At 39.6% G+C, this 22,692-nt stretch overlaps 1 protein-coding gene across 3 annotated transcripts in view; it reads left to right on the top strand.

Moving 5' to 3' along the window:
* Positions 1–7,567, top strand: part of GALNT18 (polypeptide N-acetylgalactosaminyltransferase 18) — a 209,147-nt gene extending 201,580 nt beyond the window's left edge. For 2 of the 3 annotated variants that reach the window (XM_032112176.1, XM_032112175.1), the window contains one exon: positions 7,090–7,567. In XM_032112176.1, the coding sequence (XP_031968067.1) occupies positions 7,090–7,236 (147 nt within the window). In that variant the 3' untranslated portion in view covers positions 7,237–7,567. The remainder of the gene's footprint in view (positions 1–7,089) is intronic. The other variant, XM_032112177.1, reaches the window with a different exon arrangement.
* The last annotated feature ends 15,125 nt before the right edge of the window (positions 7,568–22,692 follow it).

Here is a 22,692-nt window from a genome sequence, read left to right as displayed (position 1 = left end):
TGTTGTTGTGAATTTACAGAGTTTAGAAACGCATCTTAAGTTCTAATTTAAACTTGGACCACTAAGTAGCTAGTGAGCACTGAATTTGGTGGGTTCTGCATATACAGTTTTCTGAATGCTACCAAGCAGGACAGCAGGCAGTTTAGGGCAAAGGAAGACAAATGGGAGACAAATATGAACATCATCCCTTGCCAGCATGCATCTCTGCAGCTTACTCCATTAAGTTCTCAAAAAGGCAATTTATTTCTAAGTGACCCATCCTGTTACTGGTTACTCAGGACAGCTGTGGTCAGAAAAGCCATGCAGCCATCCTCCTCATGAACCCAGTTTTTCCTTTTCCACAAAGGACTTGCTGGGTAGTCCTGGCTCTCAGAAGAACAACACAACACATCATCATCTGGATTTGCTGCCAAATAAAAACCAAACAATGCATTCAGCTGTGAATTCTGCATTTAGCCGTAATTATCAGGACTATGTATGGATAAAGGATTCCCTTTTTAATCTGCTTTCCATTCTACCACACCCACATCCCCCTCCCTGGAAACAGAGTTCAATAATTAATTCCAAAAATCACATCATATACCTACAATACTTGTTTCTGCAGATGTTTTTCTAGCATGTCAGGAAGATTCCCTGGCCAGTGCTGATATAATAATAATTCATGTTTAGTTTCTGAAAAATACTTCTAGTCTGGCTAAAGAATTCTACTCCAAAACTTCCATTTTCTTAGTCTTATCCCAATTTTCTGTAGTAAAACACATTTCCAGCTACCATATCCTGAAGAGCTTCTTGGTATTTTAGTGAAGAATTAAATTATTTTTAAGGTAGTATTTTCTTAATCTTGCTATTCACAGGACTGCACTCTGTTATTAATCTGTGATGAAACTTTGTATATATGTGGAGAAATGTTAGTGATAGGTATAAATTCCCACACTCCATTTCTGATTTTTATGCTGTATCTCTGTAATTCGTTTTCTATTCCAGTTACATTCTCTGTGTGAAGCTGCATTTCCTTGTGCCAGGTTTAATTGCTTTTGTTTTAATACCTTAATTAACGGTATTGTGTATTTCTACATCCTGGAGAGAGTAAGCAAATCAGACCATTCAATCTAGAGTAAACAAAACAGAAAATGATTGCACAGACCACTAGTTACTAAAACCTGGTCTGGACACACAGATGAGGCTGCATCATTCGATTTGTCACAGCTGCAGTACTAAAAATTTGTTGCAACATTATGAAAATGTAGCATTTATGATCATGTAAAACCTGAGCACTCAGATGTCTTGGGAGAGGAATGAGGCAAAATCATGATGTAGACATTAAAGTGGTGCAACTGTTGAATGATGTGTCTAATCCCACTGCCAGAGGATGCCTCACAGTATTTACACACTGAGTACCAGCAAGTGGATCTAAGTGCTTGGGTGGCTACCTGACAACAGAACCTGAGTGCAGGAGGAGGAAAAATAATTGCGTTTTCCTTAAGAAATGGTTTGGCTGATCCCTATTATAACACCATTTAAGTTTACGTTGTATATAGTAATTAGTTTTGTTTAGTATTGGAAACATAAATTCACATTTTAAGTGTATCTTGTAAAAATTCTCATTTGCTTATCTACCCTGTAAATAAATATCTAAATAGCTGAACAGACAACAATACACTTTTAATATATAACCCTGCTGTATGTGATACTTCATATACACAAAAGCAGTTAAATGCACCTCATTTTCACAGTAGTCATATAAAATATATTAGGAAACACATCTTTGAGTAAGAGCAGCTAACAATATACTTCAATGAGAAATACTTCAATTGAAATAGTTCAAATTAATTGATGAAATATTTGAACAACAAAAGATATGTTGTGGAGCCTGCTTTATTTACAGCATACCTGTTAGACAAAGAGTTGGAAAATTTGTCACACTGGTTTGGATTCAAGGAGTTAATCAGTTACCTCTGTATTATCTATATCTATATCCTTTATGCAGCTAAAAAGCAGAAAATCTAAACTGAATAACATCATCCAATATTTCCAAGCAATGGGCAATACTGAAAATACATTAATTACTGGATGGGAAAAATTATTCCCTTCTTCCTGTGAACGCTTTCTTACTGCTTCAACATCCATACAGAAGTGAATCACACAGAGGAAAAAAGACCCTGTAAAAATTGAGTAATTTTCTTTAGGATTAAATTTGGTGTACTAACAGTCACTGAAAATTTACCCCAGTATTCTGGGGAAATGCAGGAGGATATCAAGTGTTCTGTTTGGAGTGGAGATTATCTCTGTCTCATACATCTCACCATAATTCTTTGATTCAAATGTGTCAAAGCAACAGTGAAGATGAGAGTTTCTGCCTCAAAGGCAGAGTGAACATGTAAATATTTGAGGTCACTGATTGAGGTCCAAATAGAAAATTAATAGACTAGAGAATGCAACGATCTATAAAGTATATGTGATATGAGGCTGGATATACTTATTAACCTTTTAAGACCTTTCTCTGAAATATCCATGTTTAGGCAAGCAGGTAAGAGCATGGTTTTCTCTTTTAGGTAGAATAATATGAGTTTTAATGTGATGAGCAAAAAGCAGGTTTAAACCTGTAAGGAAAAGTGTTCACTTTAGAGTAACTCCTTAAAAATAGCTGCCAGACTGATTTTCAGTAATGCTGCCAACCTCCAGTGCTCATTTTACATCCCTCATTTCTACAAGTGATCAGGTCTTTTAAAGTGATCGGGTTTGGTAACTGTGCATCCAGCACCCCTAATAAACCAAAAGAAAACCCATAGAACAGTTCAGCAAAAACAGTCTAATTACTTTGCACAACTTGGTACTGCAAGGGTTTGCAGGCACATCAAACAGTGTTCTTAAGTGCCATATTATTGGATAAATTCTGCTTTAGGGGAAGACTGGGAAGGAAACCCCTTACACACAGTAGAAATGCAGCAAGTACAATAACTCTAAAGGAAGCCAAAAGCACTGCTTTCCACTCTGTGTAGCAGGATGTTGACTTGAGATAGTGTTAACATTAAAAGTACACTTATGAAGCACTCCATCAGTTTTCTGTGTGTCTGAGTACCAGCAGGAGCTGAGAACACTTGTGCTTCTCACAGGAATTCCTTCCATTTGCTTTGCAAAAACCATGCAGTTTTCAGTCAAACTTGTTAGTGCTGATATGTTCTATTTTTCGCAGAATAGTTCACCTGGATGCTTATTTATCCTCTTGAGACTCCTACTGCCATTGAGCTGCCTCTCATCACCAGTGATCTTAATCCTAATTCTGTTCAATTGCACAGAATTCCTCTTGAAACTTGTTTCAGCCTACAGAATTATGTTTAATGTCTCATGATTAAAGACATTATCCTAGGCTAGCAATTTTTTGCCTTTAAATTGGAAAATAGAGGTCTTGCCTAGAATGGGGAAAGGAACCCAGATGGGCAACTCGCCTTTCACTGAGCCTGAAGTGTAGGAACACAATAAACCATTTTGCCAAGCACACAGTAAAACCCAGTTATGACAGCTTTATACGAGTTTGGCTAAATGCTTGCCAAAAAAAAAAAGGCAAAAAATAATTAACTTAAAGGACACCTTTGCCTGCATTTATCTTTAGGGTTCCAAATTCTAATGATGACAACAGACTGAAGAAACCATTCAGGAATGCTGTAATTTGGAGGCCAAGCCAGCTAGAAGAGCAAAATACAGTGTTAGCTTTTGCTGCCTCAGTCCTGCCTGCTCACTTCACTGGAGTTACTCAGTTCACGTGCTTTAATCCTTACACAGCTCACTAGTTCAGGCCTTGCAACCTGTATTAGGGGCACTGTCAGCAGCCCAGGGCTGACAGGACAATACCACTGTCCCAGGCTTGTATTGGGCATATGAAGGGATAAAAAAAATGCAGTTAAATAGAAAAATAACAGGAAATTTTAAGTAAGTAGCATACAAACTTTCCTCCCTGTACTTCAGAGCAATTTTTTCACTTATATGCTTGCTGAAAGGAACTAAAGCTGTGTACACTGCATCCTCTGTGAGGGCTGAGGCAGTGGCTCTGCACAGGCTTCACATCTCTTAGAACAACTTAGCTCCTAACAGGGCTTGAGCCTTCATGTTTCTCTTTTGTGGTTAAAAAAAGCACATTTTGCCAAAAGCATCTGGGCTCCCTACAACACTCAGTTCACACATATTAGCCACTACTTAACTTGGGTGTCTCTTTTATATTCCATACAGCAGCTCCAATGTACTCAAGCAGGGTGGTTTTCAGTAGCCAATGCAGAGCACTTTCCACACATCAAAAAGAGCTTCCTTGGCTTTTTATCTCCCAATTCACTTGTTTCTGTTAAACAGAAGCCAGATTTCACATCAGAAAGAGTGAAGGAGTGTAAGGGGGCTTTTTTATATGCTTTTTTTGTTTCTTCCTTGTTTTGTTTCTCCTTAGGAGTGGCTTACACTTTGTTTGTGTAGCTGCCTGTATTAAAGTGTTTCTCATGAATACATTTACTGTAACACCTGGGTCTGCTCTACAAGATTTAGAATAAAGGAAAAAACATCATCTCCACTGTGAAAATTCTCCTTCCTCTACCCCCAAATCCACATGGCATTTGGGCCCATTCAATGAAGGAAACCCTTGACCACTGAAACAAATGGGAATTAGGCAGAAAAATTCCAATTCTGCATGGTAGTCTTTAAATCTTAGTGCTGTGCCTCCCTCTGCCTCACAGAGCTCCAAGTGCCATGCTTCACAAAAAATGGAGAGAAGGAATTCTGTGCCTCCCCTTATGCCAGTAAGTTAGAAATGACAGGAGAAGCCTAAAGGTGCCATGCAGAGAGTCATTCCCCCTGATTCCCAGAAATCAGGGAAGCAATGGACCCGAACAAGTTAGTTTTCTAACAAGACAAGGTAGGACAGCCTTCCTCAGCTTCCAGTGCAGGATCTGAGCTGAGGATGTCTCAGACACTGAAACTGGGATGAGGGGCAACCAATAAATGAAAGATACAGAGCTAATTTACATAGCTAACAGCAACACAAGCTCCTCCAGCATCAGTTGGAAACACAAGGAAGTTAATCTCGATTTTGGGTTTAGGCAGAAACACCTGTAAACTGTAATTCCCAATTCCCAGGAAGCTGACTGGGTGCCATGGAACACTGAGCCCATTCAGTGGAAAACCACACTCCACAGCTTTCATCAAGAATAGAAAGGGTATGTTATTCTAGAAGAAAACAAGATAACTGTTCCTTTCACACTGAGAAAATATCCATTTCCTCTGACTCTTACATGTGAATAACCTAGTTCAGAGCTCATTAAATTAACTTGGAGAAGAAAAAAAAAAAAAAAATCAACCTCACTACAATGATCTCTAGAAGGCCAAAGTAACCAGGGGAGTGAGGGGATGAGAATGGAGGGAGTGGATGTAGGGTGAGTATCTGGGATAAGAGAACAAATAGCATATAATAAAGCTTTGATAAATTTTTCAACCTAGTTTCTTCAAGTTTCTTGTATGTCATGCAGTTTTATTGCTTTTGGGTAGTTTGGAGTTTAGGCTCCCACCAGACACCCAAATTTAACTGCTGTTATTAATACAAATGCCAATAACCATTACACAGCTGTGGGGAAATACAGTTCAGTCAGCATTTCATCATGGAGGTGTATTAAAATGCCTCTGCAAGCCTGTCTGTCTACTGAAGTAATCAGTGGAAATTCTATCAAGGCTGCACATAGACCTACCAGGAGGCTTTAAGGGAGCCTCATGTTTTGAATTTTTGTGGATTATTCTAGAAATGGTCCCTCTTACCCAAAGCTATTTAAAATGTGGAACTTTCAAACCTTATTCTTTATTTCATTAGCCAGGCCCAAAAAATTCTTATAGAAGTCACTTCTTAGAGAAAGTACTTGCTAAGCATTACTGGTGGGATGGGAGGAGACCCCCAGCCACCTGTCTGAATGAAGCAGAACCTGTACTGAATGGCACAAGCTGCCCTTGTCTGGGGAACAGCCTGCTCTGAGACAGCACACAGCCCTTCTAGGAGGTTTATACCAGCATCCTTGTGAATAGAACAGAAGTCTTTCCCAGTTAGTTATGACTTTATAATGCAAGGTATAACACAGACTTTAAAAAAAACTATGAGGTGGTGGGTTTTTGTATGGGGTTGGGTGTTTGGTTTGGGTTTTTTACAGCAACTATTTCTTTTCCTATGGTACAAATAAGCAATTTAAATGCTTCTGCTCTTTCCATACTTCAGGTGTACTAATCTCTACTGACTACATTCTTTGATTTGCAGATTTAGCCAGTAATTCTCTACACAAGTCCAAGATACTTTAGAGAAAGCCACTTTCAGACTTCTGTGCAATTCCTCTACTCTATGTATCTTGGAAGAAACCTCCCAGACACCAATGTGTACAAGTTATTTATTGCCTTCTTTAGACAGGCGAGAGGAGGAAAGAACCAACTGAAAACAGATTTAAAGGGGGAAAAAATGTGATTTATGCATGACAATTTAATTGTAATTGAGGGCTGTAGTTAACTGTGTGGTAGCAGTGATTTAAAGCTTGATGCAACTCAAAAGTGAAGGCAGGGCTTTAATAAGGCAGCATTAAGCTGGGAATTGAACAGAATCGATACTGAGGATTAGCAACAACAATTATAAAAGACATTTAGTATTCAAGGAATAAACAATTTTTTTCATTTTTTCCTTTATACAGCACACCCCTGGCCAAAATCCTAGGTCTCTTTTGACTTTAGTGTTCAGAAGGGCAACAAAGCCACAAAATTAGGGAACTGAAGCAAACAGGAAAGCTTTGGCTCATGGTTAAGATGCATGGCTTGAAACACAGCTCAATTCCAGGAATCCCATTTGCTGAAATGGAAACCAGGCAATTGAGACTATTGCAAACTGCTTTAGAGATTAAACCAGCCTGTGACAAAGGAACCTTCATTCCAAATCCAGCGCTTATCTTGTCTCTAACTGGAACGTTTTTCACAGTAGACAGACACTGGAATGTTCTATCATTTATATTACCCCACAGTAGCAATGTAACAAGTTCACAAGGTTTAACCCTAACACTTCCTTTTCTTTTTTTCCCCCCATCTTTAAAGGGAGGTCCTATCCAGAACCGAAAATCCAAGCGCTGCCTGGAATTGCAGGAAAACAATGAAAATGAGTTTGGGTTTCAACTGGTCCTTCAGAAGTGCACTGGACAGCGCTGGTCCATCACAAATGTCCTGAGAAGCTTGTCATCATAGCAGACTAAATTTTGTGCCCATTTCTTTTGCTACTGTGTAGCAAGTACTGCATTGTCGACTGCTGTACTGTATTCCTCTCTCTCCCCATCCCCCCAGTTCCTTCTCTCCTCTTTTTTGTCTCTGATTTTATTTTGTGAGTGCGTGGAAATAGGGTTTGTGGGCTGGAAATAAGATGTTTTTATTTCACAATGATGTTTTCATGACATTTATAGAGACGCTGAATGACAGGTGACGGGTAGGCTATCCTAAAATATTTTACAACTGTAAATAGGAAGCAAATGGAGAATATTTATAACTCAAACTTTTATTGAATAAAAAAGTCCAAACACTATTACTGTCTAGCTGTCTCCATGGAAATCCATTTGGAGGTTAAGTGCTGGTTTCATTGCTTTCATTAACCCAAGCCTGACCTCGGCATGTTTTTGCAGAGCATCAGAATTCTCTAGACCTGTGATAGAAAGTTCTACCTGCACACCAGTAGTTACAGTGAGGCAGGATTTTCTCCATTCTCCCTCTCCAGCGATCTGTCTAGGCCACTGTAGCTACTGGTGTGCAAATATGGGGGGAAGGGGTGGTGTGTGGAGGTATATAATATGCCCCCAGGTATTTTTCCTCTCCAGTACCACTAAGTAAAACCCCAGAGAGAACCCCAGGGCTCAAGTGAGATGGGGAAGGGAATTTGTTAAAAAGAAGAGGAAAAAAGCTACAAGAGAAAAGCAGCAGCTACTGGAAAAAAAATAAAATATAAACCCTGACATTACTCAGTGGGTTGGCCTCCATTTCATTTCCTTCCAATTCTTCATTGTTCTTACAACTCCTTTTTTTAAATGCACTTGTTCCCTGGCTACCACAGACTTGGCTCCATCGAAGAGAAAAAGGTATGAATTCACTTTGCCTTTCTCCCTGCCTTGAAAGAAGTGTGAATGCAATTCCATATCACTTCATCTCAGCTAAGACTGGTGAGGAGAGAAAATTTGATGAGGTAAACCAGAACACTGGGATTACTGGAGTCTGTTTCCAGCTGCTTTTATTTGTATGTAAATTCCTTCTCTTTTATTACTCTATTTGTTCTTTTGATTCTGTTTGCTACCTTAAGCAACAGTCCTAACCTGTTTTGGAGCTGGTTATGTGCCACACTGTCTTTTACAGGCTGGCTTCACATACAGGATCAGCTCACAGCATTGTCTCCTGGGGCTCTTCAATAAGTCTTGTGGTACATTAATTTTAGGTATTCTGCTATATATATTTACCATATAGACAGATGCATAATTACCATACATCTGCTTCTCAAAGAGAAAAACCCTGAGCCAACAATAGGAGAAAAGTCACAGAGATGGAGATGGGCTGAACACCTGTCCTTTGACCGACCTTGGAGGCCCCTCAGCCCTGTTCGAGTAAAAACAAATCACATTAAAATTGGAATTAGAATGCAGAGCCATTTTGAGCAGAACTGAATTCAGCCATTCCAGATAAATGAGGAAGAAACTGCATGTTCAGACAGAGGAAAAGCACAGAACACATGCAGAGTGGCAGGAGACAAACTGAGCTTCCTTCCAGCAGAGATAACCAAGACTTCAGTGCACGGAGATGCAGCCATAAGGAAAAACCAAATGATATGGATCAAACCAGTCTCCTCTTGATTTCCCCAGGCTTGCTGCTGTGGGCCTTCAACTTTTTGGTCTGGGCATGTTTTTATTTATGAGCACTAGAGGGAGATACCTGCCAAAGGCTTGACAAAAGTGAAAGGAAGGTGCTGAGCTCTGAAGAGTTTTATTTCATGCCCAAATGAGTATCCTGTGTCTAGAATCTGCCCAGAGAAGATAGAAATTACTCCCTATCACATTGCAGCAGTGTGCTGATGGTTACTGCCAAGTGAAAAAAAAAAAACAAACCAAGACACACCACACTTAAGTGAACCTCATCACGGTGCCAAACCATAGAATGGGTTGGGTTGGAAGGGATCTTAAAGATCTCTAGATCCATCCCCCCTGCCATGGGCAGGGACACCTTCCGCTATCCCAGGTTGCTCCAAGCCCATCCAGCCTGGCCTTGAACACTGCCAGGGATGGAGCATCCACAGCATCTCTGGATGAGAGCCTGTGTCTCACCACCCCCACAGTGAGAAAATTCTTCCATATCTCTAACCTAAATTCCCCCTCTTTCAGTCTGAACCCATTGCTCCTTGTCCTAGCACCCGTGCCCTGTGCTGTCCAGCTGTACCTCCCTGCTACACAGCAGCTCCAAGGCTGCTGCTTCCGTTGATTCCCATGGGACCTGCACTCAGGAACACTTTGCTTGAACAACCTTACAGAGAATCCCGCAGTGGTGGCTGTGGGTTTAAATTCGATCACCTAACAATCCTAGTAACTACAGCAGAATTACCAAAATAAACATTTGGAGTGGGAAATCCCATAAATCTGGACTTGAAACATTACTTTATACTGCAGCAATTTGGCTATAGGTAAAATGCATGTTTTATAATATATTTTTCCCTTTGTTTTGTATCATGGAGCAAACATTTTTATGTGATAACTTATAGTAAAAGGGAAAGGGGTTTAAATCTGTGGGTAAGCTTACTAAAGGGGTACAGTAAAAATTATGAGTGTACATAAGCATCACCATTATTGTGCACCTTCTGAGATCTCAGTTCTCTGAACAGACTTTCCTTGACAAACCTCTCAGAAAAACAGAACAGCACAAGCAGAACTGAAGGATGTGGCCACATTTCACTGGACACTCTTAGTCATGAACTGCTTCCTCACCACTTTCTTTTTCAGCTGCACAGCAATTACATAGATATGGGAATACTGCCTCACACTGTAAAAGACAAATAATCAAAAGTACCAAGTGGAAAATGAAACTCATCTTCACTTTCTGGAAAACTATAGAACCTTATTCAAGCATCAGGTGCCTCAAAAGGTAAAAAAAAAAACTCCCTAACAATAATTGTTTGCATTTGGGGGGGCGAGGAAGAGGTGTGTTAATTGTTTTTTAAAGAGGAAATGTTAGCACTTAAGGGGAAAAAGGAATACCATTCCAGAAGTCATCAACTGAGTATGGTCAGAGATGAAGATGACCAGAAATATCCAGTCAGCTCCCTCTTCCTCCTGCTGCTTGACAGCTATTCCCATATATTTTGATCAGTGTTTCTTGACAAATTACAGCAGTACATCTACCACATCTACCAGCTGATAAGGACATACTGACAGTTAAAGGAAACATAACATTTCAAGAAACCCTAGGCCTTCTTCCTACAGTACTTGCTTAAATACTTACGGACAACATATATCTTCTCAGGTATGATCACTCATACCAGGATATCACATACAGTGGCTTCCCAAGGCTGTAAGGTTTCCCACTGTGTGTTCTTTCATCACATCAGCACGTGGGGCAAGGCACCAGCACCAAAGAGAAAAGAAGCTGTGCTGGTGACGCGAGGACAACGTGCAGAAAAGATTAATTCCACATGCTTAGGGAGAAGGTGTTAGGGTTTGGCTTGTATCAGAGATCCCTAGGTAATACTTCTGGAGATGGGCTCTACAGTCTTCAGAAGAGATCCAGGTTCTAGGAATTTATTCTTTTATTTGTTTATATGTTTATTTTTACAAAGCTACAGGTATTCAGGAGCATGGATTATCAACACCATGCTTGCTCATTCCCAGCTGGAACTCTGACAGGAGAATTCAAGATTATCCTTGCCTGCCTGATCTTTCCAGGCTTGCCAACACCTGTTGAAAGTCACTGTGCAGAGCAGGGTTTAGGATTGTCCTCTTTTGCTATGGAAAAGGCAGGTTTTATTGGTTTCATCTTTCTGAAAGACCAAAATTTAACCCTCCAACATCATGCCTCTTGTGTCTTTTCCAAAAAGAAGTTAATCAGTCAAAACCCATCACTGAGCCTTTTTATGTATGTTAATCAAGAGGTAGTTGCAAAATGATAATTAAGCAAGTAGCTGTCATGTGTTATTTTATACTGGGTAGCTCTGAATACTTACTTAGCTGGAGATATAAAGGGAAACACATTTTAAGGTCATACTTAGATAGATGGTACCACAATTTTGCTTCCAGACCTAAATTATGTATATTTGTGTATCTCCACACCACCAAACATACATCAATTTATATATAAAATATAAGCATGCATGTACACACTCAAACTGCTTTTGAGCCAGTAATAACAACAACAAAAGCAAAATCACATTAAAGTGCACTTTATCCAACTACAGTCTTAAAGACATGCAGATAAGACACCAAAATGTCAGGTCTGGTTCACAATTATATCCCTCTGCTACCCAGAACACCTTCAGCACTACATCTGTTTTTAACACTGACAAAAAGAGCAGAACACAACGTCATCTTATTTCAACATTTGTTCAAGTAAATGTTAGAATTTTTCCACAATAACTTCTCAAAACCAGAATACAAAAGAGCTGTGCTAACACAGAGGCTCAGGGGGCAATTAGCAAGGCTTTCATGGAACAGTGTGTTCTCTACTGATTTCTTAAATTTCCCCCCTGCTACACACCTTGCTTTAAAAATACTTAAACGTGCAGAACTTGAGTCTCAGGTCTGTCATTCATAGCTACATTCTAAAACAGCAAAGCCATGTATTTTTGTTTACTGACTAACATTAGCTTTGCACTGTCAGGTGAAAGTAACTATTTTACCAGAAACTGACTATTTTATTTTTATTCAGTCTTGTTCTGAAGAGTCTGAGGGGATTTTTGTGATAAACCATCTGAAAAAAAATTTTAGCACCACAAAAATATACTTTTCATTATAATATATCCTTTTCAGTGAAGTAGCCTCATTTGAGCTGCATATATGACAGGACAGCATTTTTCAATTACAAGAATATATTTTCATCTTATGATAGGAAAACAACAAATACATATTTGTTGCAAAAGGTGCATGAAATTTTCATTCAGCTTTTAAAAGGAAGGAAAGTGAGTATTCTAACTAAACTGGACCACAGTTTAGAAGGTGGTGACTGCTCAGACCTAAAAGTATACAAGTTAAATTCAGCTTTTAAACTCTGCTGACATTCTTGGTCAGAAGTCTGTGTGGGTGGTACTTTTTTTTTAATAAACAGTAACAGGCAAAAATTTTAAAACGCCGACTCTTTCTTACTGCTAGAGAACCAAAGCTCCTGTGAGCACACAGAGAGTGTTGTGAGCCTCAGCTTGCCATTTGGACTGATAGAGTTCCCTTGCCTTCTCTCATTGCCCTTCTCTCATGGTCTCTTCAACACTTGCTCTAGAACTGGCATACCAACAGCTATCCTCAGGATGATCTGCCCATTTTCTGCAAACACAGGTAGGAAATACCCATATCTAAGCACCCATAAGCGCTAGTTATTCTCATACCCGTTGTGAGTATTTTGCTGCAGATAACGAGTGCACTCATTCCAATTCAAAACAAAACACCAAATGCTACATTCTTATTTTCAGCCTCTGTTAATAAGGGTTTTCTGTGCATAGTATTTTCGTTATTTACCATTATTTTATAATTTTCTATATTCTTCTAGACATTGATTGGCTATATAACAAGTATCTCTTGAGTTAAATGGAATGGAAATGCTCACAATTAAAGAGGAGATACTGAAAATACATCCCAAACATGTCTACTGATCACCTTGAATAAGCAGTGACAATCACAAAAAGGATCCTGTGCACAAAAAGGATCTTGCCAGCCCAAGTGGTTGCTGAGAACACCTTTCTAAACAGTAGAAAAAGTACAAGCACTGCAAAGACATGAATTAAAAGTTATCGTACAGACAGCACTTTTCAAAACAGGTCTCGTGCTTTAAGCATTTTTGCTGAACATATCCACTCAAATCTGGCAGCCATTTAGGGAGAGCTTCTTTTATTAAGAGATGAAGAAAGATCATCACAGTAGAGAAGTGAATAACCTTGATTTTGAGTGTTCCTCACATGCTTTGCTATTGAGCACATTTTACCTGGGTACACATTACACAAGGGAAAGAAAAACCACTGAATCACAGAACCTGTATCAAAGGTAACTTTTAATTTCTGGCAGGTATCACTATTCTAATCTGTCTTACTTTCCTATTCTTAGAAAGCAGAGTCCAAGTTCCAACTGAATTAGTTGGAAGCCACACTGGCTGATTCTGTGTTAGATACCTAATCCTTCTGCCTGCAGCTGAACACAGTGTGCCACCTCCATCTTTCTAACCTGTGTGTATTATGCCTAGGCACCTTAATGTTAGATTTCTGTGTGTTTAGCCATCAAAGTCAAAGAAAAAGCTGCTCTTATTCCCAAATTTGTTAGCAGAGATACAGAAATATTCAAAATGTCAGTTCACTTGAACCAGCTCATATTTAAACTACTTTATTGTTCCATAGCATGACTTCATCTACTTGGTCTCACAATCAATAACTCCTGTCAAGGATGGCCAATTTAAATAATTTTTCTTCTTGAAAGTAAAGCTTTCAGTTATTAAATCCTTGACTGAAAGGTCCTGGGACCTTCCATTGAATCCCATGGACCTTTCATCATCTGAAGAGATCTGAAAAGAATGTTGTATATCATGTCTAAGCTCCCACAAGTCACGTTTTACCAGTGTAGTTTCAGAAGCCTGTCTGTTTCACTTAGACTTTAGACTGTCTGCAGAAGTGGTCATTTACTTTATAGAAAACATTCATGAAAGATGAATATTACCTGATAGTCAGGTTAGCTTGAGAGCCGTCATCTTCTCTTGTGTATCAGTTTCTGTGGGACCACTTGCAGTGAGGCACTTTCCAGGAAGAATGTGGTAATAAAAACCTGGCCCTTGATTATTAATTCCATTCTGGCCTATTGATCCATACTGTTCTTTTACCTCAGTATAATGCCTTGCACTGTTAAGGGCATTGTAGAATCAACAGATGGTTGAAGATTACTACATGAGTCAGAGGTACAGGCAAATTGAGTTTTGCAGCAGATTTTGCTGTGCCCAGTGTTCTACCCAGAGATAGCTCCTGTATTACTCTTGCTTTTTAAAAACTAAGCAGAAATTCCTCTGGCACAAATGATATTGCCAACAGTTTGCTGTGAAACAACAATGGTTTATACAACACCTTTCTGACCCCTCCCAGTGCTCCACAGTTAGAGTAACGAGCACCACAAAAACAGTGTAAAACAAAGTTGAAAACTATAAAAGGAAGCAACAAACTGGTACAAACACACTGAGGAAAAAATGAGTTCAGGTCGAAGTTCGGCTTGAAGCCAAACAAGCACACACAAGTTTGCAAGCAAACTGCAGACAAGCATCCAAAAGCAACCCTAATTTCACAACTGGAAGATGGGAAGTTGTTGGACTGGAGGGACCACTCGAAGAGATAATGCAAACCTTGCTGCAAAATATTGCCCATTAAGCACACAGGGAACAGCTTCTGTGTGCCTCCTGTCAGGTATTTGAGTAGGATCACCAGACATTCGACAAATGACAGCCATCCCCCTTCCCCGGGAGCAGCACACAGATTTGGCTACCAAGACTGACATGTAAAGCAGCTGGCTGTACTTGCAGCCAGGCCTTCAGGGTAGCCAGAGCTTTGGAAAAGTGTCCTGGTGCTTTACCTCTGCATTTGTGGGCAGCCCTTGCTTCCCACTCCCCTAGGGAAGGGTGAGGTTAACTTGAAACACATTACCACAATCCTCATCCTACTACTCGGCATCTCAGCCTCCCATTCCTTCAGTCACATGCAGCTGAGCAAAACAGATTTATCCTCTCCCAAACAGTACAATAGAAATACCAATTAAGATGTTGCAATAGTTGCCATAACAACTGCTTTTAACTGGAACAGGAGTAAGGAATACAATTTCTTTTTGTCCACAAACTAACAATGTGTTCATTATTGCTAAGCAGACCCTTGTAAAGAGCTGAATTCTTTTAAACCTGTTACCCTTGAGGATGTATTTTAGATCTGCCTTTGACTCTTCAGAACAATAACAATTCTAATTAATACCTTAGGTTCTGTTATGTGATTCTCCAACTTCCTGCCTACATATACACACAAAGCCCACGATTTTTCTCAACACAATTACTGAAATAGAGATAACATCAGCTTGTTTGTAGAAAACATCATTTGTACCTCACAGGTAGTTTGAGTCCATGTTTGTCTTACAGATAAGTTCCAGTGATCAGTAACAGCACAAGGCAACAGTGACCACAGAGATCAAAATATTTTTCTTTATCTCATTATTCACCAGTCTATAAAAAGGTGACAGGGGCTGAATTTTTTACATGTTGTCATTTTTAATGACTGCACTTTTCAGAGATTCAGGTGTTCCCAATCTACTCTACACAAACAGGGAATGTACCACAGCAGCTGGTTTGGCCCAAAACACCTGCTAGAGACCAGGAAGGGAGAACCATGTACAGCTGTAGCTGCAGACACTTGGAAAGGGTGGGAGAGAGAACAGAGAAGATAAAAAGCATTGTTGGCCAAGGGTGCAAGACACACAGGGGTGACAAATCTGTGCTTCAAAGTGCAGCACCTTACATGAGCTACGTGGAGTGACAGACTCCTGGATCAGAGAACAATTCACAATTCTTAAAGGCAGGAGGGATTCTTCAGTTGTTCAGCCTTACCTCTTGCCTAGCAGAGCTTTGCCACACCTGAGGCAGGGTGCTGAGGGTACAGAGAGCATAAGACAGGAAGTCCACTTTAAGGTGACTGAAAAACTTCCAGTATATGGGAGCATATGGTGGAGAGAGGAACTGCACGCAGATTTTTGCAAAGTCTTGGAAGAACATAACACATTTAATAGCTGGTCACAGAGAAATCGAGCTAGCGCAGCATTCTGGTTATTTATTATGTTGTTTAAAGTCCCAAATGCAATTTTCTGTAATTATCTTGCAGATATTTTTAGTGCTGCACTCTGTCTATTCATAGCACCTTAGGAAACGAGTAATTCCATGTCCCCTAGAAACTGCACCATAGCCACTGGCTATGCACAGTGGGGATCCAGTTGGTTCTTCCAGCTGGTACTGGAAATAGCAAATGTCACAGTTCTGCAAATATCCATTCTGACAGCTTGGTAATTTGGGGCCAGCCCTGCTCCCTCACTCCCACAGATGCTCAGATAACTTTGCACCAGTGCTGCCATTCCTCACACAACAGAGGAGAACGCCATTTTCATTTTTTAATGTTTTCTGAAATCTGGTAATTTTACACAGCATATGCATTCATGTATAACTTCCTCTAGGAGAAATTCCCCAACAATTCACCCCAAGGAATTATTTTACAGGGTATACTATAACTTATCACTGTATATATTTACATAAAGCAACTGCTGCATCCAGGGAATCATTTGCAAAAGTGTTTGAAGAGACAGCACCACAGCCCATGTGAGCCATCATTTCCTACAGACCCCTGTTCCCAGCAGCCAATCTAATGGACACCAAGAGCTGATAAAAGGTTCCTCAGCTTGCCTGGATTTAGTCTGGCTGCTGTCCAAGGTACATTCACAGGCCAGATTGTTTGTGCTCCTGCCTTCTACACCAAGAGCACTGCATAAATGTACTTCTGTGAGCTCTATCTACTGAGCATCCAAAATTATCTGCTTCTAAATACTGCTCTGGAGTGATGCATTCAGAGCAGGGAAGTCAACATAGCTATTTCCAGCTCTGTCTTCACATTTTTACAAATAAGCAATACACAAATTGTTGTTCTGAGTTTTCCTAAAGACTAACTGGGCAAGAACCCAGGTTGGACATGAGTATTCCATCTCTAATGATATTACATAATTATGTCTCTAATGATGTTATACAATTATAAGGTGAAGCATTATAGCTATTTGAACTTGACAATCATTTACCTTTTCAGAACTGATACCTTGTAATTGCTGATCATTTTGTCACAGCAGCAGTTTCACCAAAATACTAGACTTAATTTTATCCTATTATAATGAAGTACTTACATTTATCAAAAAAATAAAAATAAATTACCACTTACCAAACAAAAAAAAGGGCATATCAATGTTTTCAACCTTGGAATCAAGAGACTGGATATAATTAGGCAGGGGAATGGGGGAACAAAAGGAAAAAGAAACCTTTTTAACCTTTCCTTTCCAAAATTCAGACTGTTCATAAAACAGCAATATTGTATCACATTATATGGTTTAAAGTGTTTCTGGAGAAGCACTAATTAGGCATCACAGTTTTAAAATAAATAAATAAATAAATAAATAAATGTACAATACAGTGTCAAACTCATTGTTTTGAATTCTTTCTCAGACCTTGACAGGTGCTCAAGCCTGAGTGAAATATTTTGAGTTTTTAGTCACTGTTTTCTACTGGCAAGCACTGCTTTGCAGGCTTTCAGTGAAACCACACTTCTGACACTTGCAGGTGTTGGTATGTGGAAACTGTTAGTCTACAAGGGCTTTCAGGGAAATTTGTAACGAAAAACTCTGTACGTTTTCTGATAATACATTAGGAAAAGAAAAATTTGGACTAGTTTGAAGGACATGAAGTGTTTAATTTCAGTGATTAGTTGATTAAACACTGAATCCTGCCATGACCCAGGTTTTGCTTAGCACATGTTCATCTTTGTAGGAAGAAAAACGTCTCTGTTGCACCTGGCTTCTTTTTAAAGTTCCAGCTTCATCAAAAAATTATTAGGTACAGAAGTATGGGATGTAATTCCTGAAGATGTGATTGGTTATGTTCTCTGAACCCTCATATAAGTACAGTCCCTACTCAAAAACAGTGGGAGGAGAAGGTGTGCCTGTTTTCCCTTTTGTCAGCAGTTAACACCACTCAGACTGAAGTGGCAGTCACATTAAATAACCTTCTTTCCCAGGAATAAAAGTCCATTTTTCCCAACTTTCAGGGGAGTGACTTTCCTAAACAACACCTTTTTGAAGTAGTCTGGCAAGGGTTTTCCTCTCGTCAGTGTACTTTATCACAGTGTTTCTGAGTGAATGCAGTGGAACCATACTTCACGAAGAAAAATTGGAGCTACTGCTGCCACCACCCCTGCTAACCCCCAGAAGCTTGGTGCAGCACTTTATCACAAGGCAAAGGTTTCAGGGGACCCACTTTAAACACACCAGCAGCATGTTCCTGTTGTTGCCACGCCAAAACATCTCTTCATCAACATTACTGATATCCTGTGAATAACACAAGCTAGAAAACAGATACTGTGGAGCTGGCAGGTGGAGTGCTGTGCTAGAGATGTGGGAGCTTCTTCTGAGAAAAAAGCTTCTTCTGGTCTTTTTACAAGGGCTAATTTTGCCCAGAGAAACAAAAATCCATGCTGAGGGAAATTCTCCTTTTAGTTACACTGTGGCTGATTCACCCCCTTTCTATTGACTCTAAGTGTTTTCAGTTCTGACCATCCAGACATCTTCTAAGGCCCTTTGAACAACTGAGCTCACAGTGTTTGTCAGTCACCACATTTAACCTCAGTCATGGTTGGTGGCCAGTCATTATTGGAGTGGCTTCTATGCTGTGCATACAATGCCTGTTAAATGAGCATCTAGTAAGTTCTTTTCCCCTCCCATTCCAGTGAGATGTTTGGCTTGGATTTCTATCTGAACATCTTGAAAAAGTAGTACCAAAATGGTTGACTTTGCAGTCTATTTACCATACAGAAGGTACGTGTCACATAAAAATACAGCTGTGAAGGATTCCATAGAATAAATCAATATCACTTCTAAGGCAGGCATGGATCATATCCTCAGCACACATCTGGTTCCCTCTCATGTAACTTCAGAGTATAGCAAAGGATATATTAAATAAATTAATATTTGGAATAGAAAGCATCCTGCATCCTTATCATTCAGGAAGAAGCACAGGCAGAAACATCTTCAAAAAACCATCATATGACTTAAGACTCGAATAAGCTCACTGATAGGGCCCCTCTTGTCAGAGAATTTCAAAGCCCTTTGCAGATTAAATGCCTTTGAGGTACATGATTAGCCTTGCCATTTGGCAGAGAAGTTAAGCAGCTTCCCCCAGGTCACATGCAACAGCAAAGCACTACCAGCAGCAGCCAGTGAAACATTTTCAGAGGCAGAAATGGCTGCTGTGTCCAAATGCCATTTGTACATCTGAGTATCTCCACCAGTAACACTTGTCACCTACTTATACCAGTGCTTTAAAATCCTGCCTAAATAATTTATTAGTCTTTATAACATTCCCATGAAATAGGTAACTAATTTATTTCTGTTGTACAATGAGTTAAAATGAGGCATAAAGAAGTACTTGTCCACACAATTCAGCAATCTGTGAACTAATCCAGTATAGGAAATCACTAGACCATGATTTTTGAAGTGTATGTTCATTTTAAACCACCATGAAGACCCTACTCTACTATTTTTATATTCCCTCCAAACATATAGGTGCTGAGTTTCATCTACAAGCAGTGAAACAGAAATTTAAGAAAAAAAAATCATTGAGATAATCCATCTGACTACTGAAATGCATGCATACTGTATTATGCAGCTAGGAACATTAATAAAATTATACTTTGCTAGGATAAAGACAGAGAAAATCCATTGCATTGGGAAAAAGTGAAGCAGTACAAAGTGATTTTATACTTCACTATAAATGGGACCTAGAATCAGACAGGAGTATAGCACTAAAATTTGGCAAGTTCCCCAAGAACATAGAAACATGTAGCCTAAATAGATTTTACTTTTGGTTTTTGGGGGAGACGGGGGTGCAGCAGGCCTGCAAGTAAGGCAGCAGAAAGAATAAAGAAACCAAGTTGCATGGTAATATGGTTGGGGGGGGGGGGGGGGGGGGGGGGCGTTTGTTATAGTGCCTTTTCATTTTTTTCTCTCCTAGAGCTAACTCCACAGATAAAAGCTTTTAAAATTACATAAGAAGTGCACAAAAGCTGGATTTGCATTGCAGACAGCTCGAGTTCTGGGCAGCTCCCACTCATCCCGTGCCTTCCTGGCACTGAGAGCTAGCACTGCTGCGTAGAACTGATCGAGGAGCCCTGCTGGGAAAGTGGGATTTACATGAGAAACAGATCTGGAGAGTTCTGGTACTTTCCAGAAGGGACAACATGGTATTATTCCTTGAATTTTGTCCTCTCAGGGCATTCAGTCCGAGGAGAAACGTTTCCAATAAATATTATTGCAATACCACTTACAGAACACCCACTGTTCTACAAATACATAAGGAGTCATCATCCTCGCTCTGAGGAATTCACAATTTGTAAGGCACATAAAAGCAGAGGGAGAGAATACCACATTCTGGTAGGGCACTGCCTGGTCTCAGGAGTTCTCTGCACGCAGGCAGGCAAACACATGCACAGGCACAAATCATCCCTGCACTTAGACTTCTAAATAACTTTTATCACCTGGGAAATGGAATAGAAACAGAAGAGTATATCCAGCCAAGATAGTAACAAAAAAATGAACCTTGGGGAGGACGTTTCAGGTTCAAAAAGAAAGCAAATTATGATTGTAGCAGCCTACCAAGGAAACAGTAGTTGTTGTACTGAATGCAAGGAGGACAAGCAGAGATAAAGCTGACAGCACCAGCCTCACAGAGTCTAGAGGCACTTGTGCATTAACAAGTGTTTTCCTGAGAAAGCCAGGCTGAAATACAAAGACACCACCAGCATTAAACCAGGCTGAGCAATTCAGGCACTGGCATGATGAAGAGGAAATTATTTTTCTTAGAGCAGGCCTTTAGAAGAAAAGGTTATTTGTACCTGCTGCAATGGCATGACAGGCCAGAGGATGAAGTGAAAGAGATCTTAAAGTTTCTAGGGGTACAGGAGAAAGACAGGAGAATAAAAAGCGGAAAAGCAGAGGCAGAAAATTCCTCAGTTCCAGGCTGCTTTTGTTGTTGCTTATTGGTTTTGTGGGGTTAGGTTTTTTTAAAAGATGAAAAACTGAGAAGATGACGCTGGTTCTTAAAAGATTCTGAATTCCCTCTGGTTAAATCCTGCCTTCAAGTTGCTTTACGTTTAAAAATTCCAAACTTGCCCCAAGAGTACCCCAATTCTAGGCTTCTGGTCCCAATTCATGTACTTCTCTTTGTACCAGGCTCGTGAATCAGTTGGAAAATAGACCAGCTAATGTGAAGAATGCTGGCCAGGAATGCACAAGATGGATGGAAAAAATGTAAAGGAAATGGAAAGGAGCTGGAAGTGAGTGAAGGGAAAGTAAAGAGTGGAGCAGCTTGCTAAAGGAAGACATGAGCTGCTTGTCCCAAAGAACAAGTGAGCAAAAGGACAGGGTGAGGGATTGGACACAGAAATCTGTGCAAGAGCTGAGGATGTTGATCTATGAGAAAAGAACAAGGTTCTGAGGGAGAGAATGGCTATCCAGAATACAGGCAACATTATAAACAAGATTTTTAAATGTTCAAAAAAAAAAAAAAGTAACAAATAAATATAGTTCAAAATCTACTTTATACCACTTTGTACAGTTCTAAGTGCTAAGAAAGAACTTTGTAAGAGATAACTGTGCTTCCCAAACAAAATGAAATATCTGACTAATTTTTTTTTTTCTGTACACAATCACTAAAATGCAAAGATATGATAGGACTGAAGGGGAAAAAAAAAAACCCAAATCACAACAAATAAATCAAAAGCATAACCAGAGTGCCATGGTCCACTCATCCCTCATTTTCCCATATGTACAGACCCCTAATAAGTCACTATGGAAAAAAGCAAGCATACAGAATTTGAAAACCTACTGATCTACAAGCTTAAATGTTGTACTTTACTGTGTCTTGAAAGCAAGTGCTTGTTATTGTCCTGAATAATAAAAAATGCAGGTATGACTAAGCAACAGTATGTTCTGACACATGAATGTAGCATGGCATAATACAATGTCGCAGGCACCATCAAATGTCTGCTGACAAAAATATACAGCTGCAGATTCTTAAACCATACAATATCAGTAGGAGTCCAATGAGAATTAGTAATAACACACTGATATTTTTCTGATGGATTTTTTTTTACCCCTGGGCTGTTACAATAAACAGTGATTGGGGTGCATAATCTGAACCCTGTTATAAAAACTGATTTCATGCAGTTTAATTCCCATAAGGCAAATGTTGAATCCCAGCACTAACAATTAGAAAATACAAAGCTAAAATGGGTTTCAATATTCTTTTTCATGTTTTCTGTTGTTGCCTGCCCTGGGAAGCCAGAGAAGCAGAGTTTACAAGTGCTACACATTCTCATTTGTTATGCTGTTCTGCACAGCCACAAAACAGCTACAAGATAGGAATTCCACATTCAAATTGTACTGTCAGAAAATGGCCTTTTCCTTTCCTTTTGGAAAGGTTTGCCAAGCCCTCTGGGATCAAAAGTGGGTACCATTAGAAAATGGATGGGACAGTACGGAGAAATAAACAGAAAATTCAGTCATTTTCCAGCCTGGTCTAATATAGAGCAGAACATTAATAGACTTTTGCCAAAAGTATTGTGTTGCTTATACCCTACCATAACCCCTCCAAACCACAGTGGTGGTACAG

This window comes from Corvus moneduloides, chromosome 6 (assembly GCF_009650955.1).
Source record: "Corvus moneduloides isolate bCorMon1 chromosome 6, bCorMon1.pri, whole genome shotgun sequence".
Taxonomy (NCBI): domain Eukaryota; kingdom Metazoa; phylum Chordata; class Aves; order Passeriformes; family Corvidae; genus Corvus; species Corvus moneduloides.
Note: the sequence above shows the minus strand (reverse complement) of the source record. Positions and strands in the feature narration are given on the sequence as shown.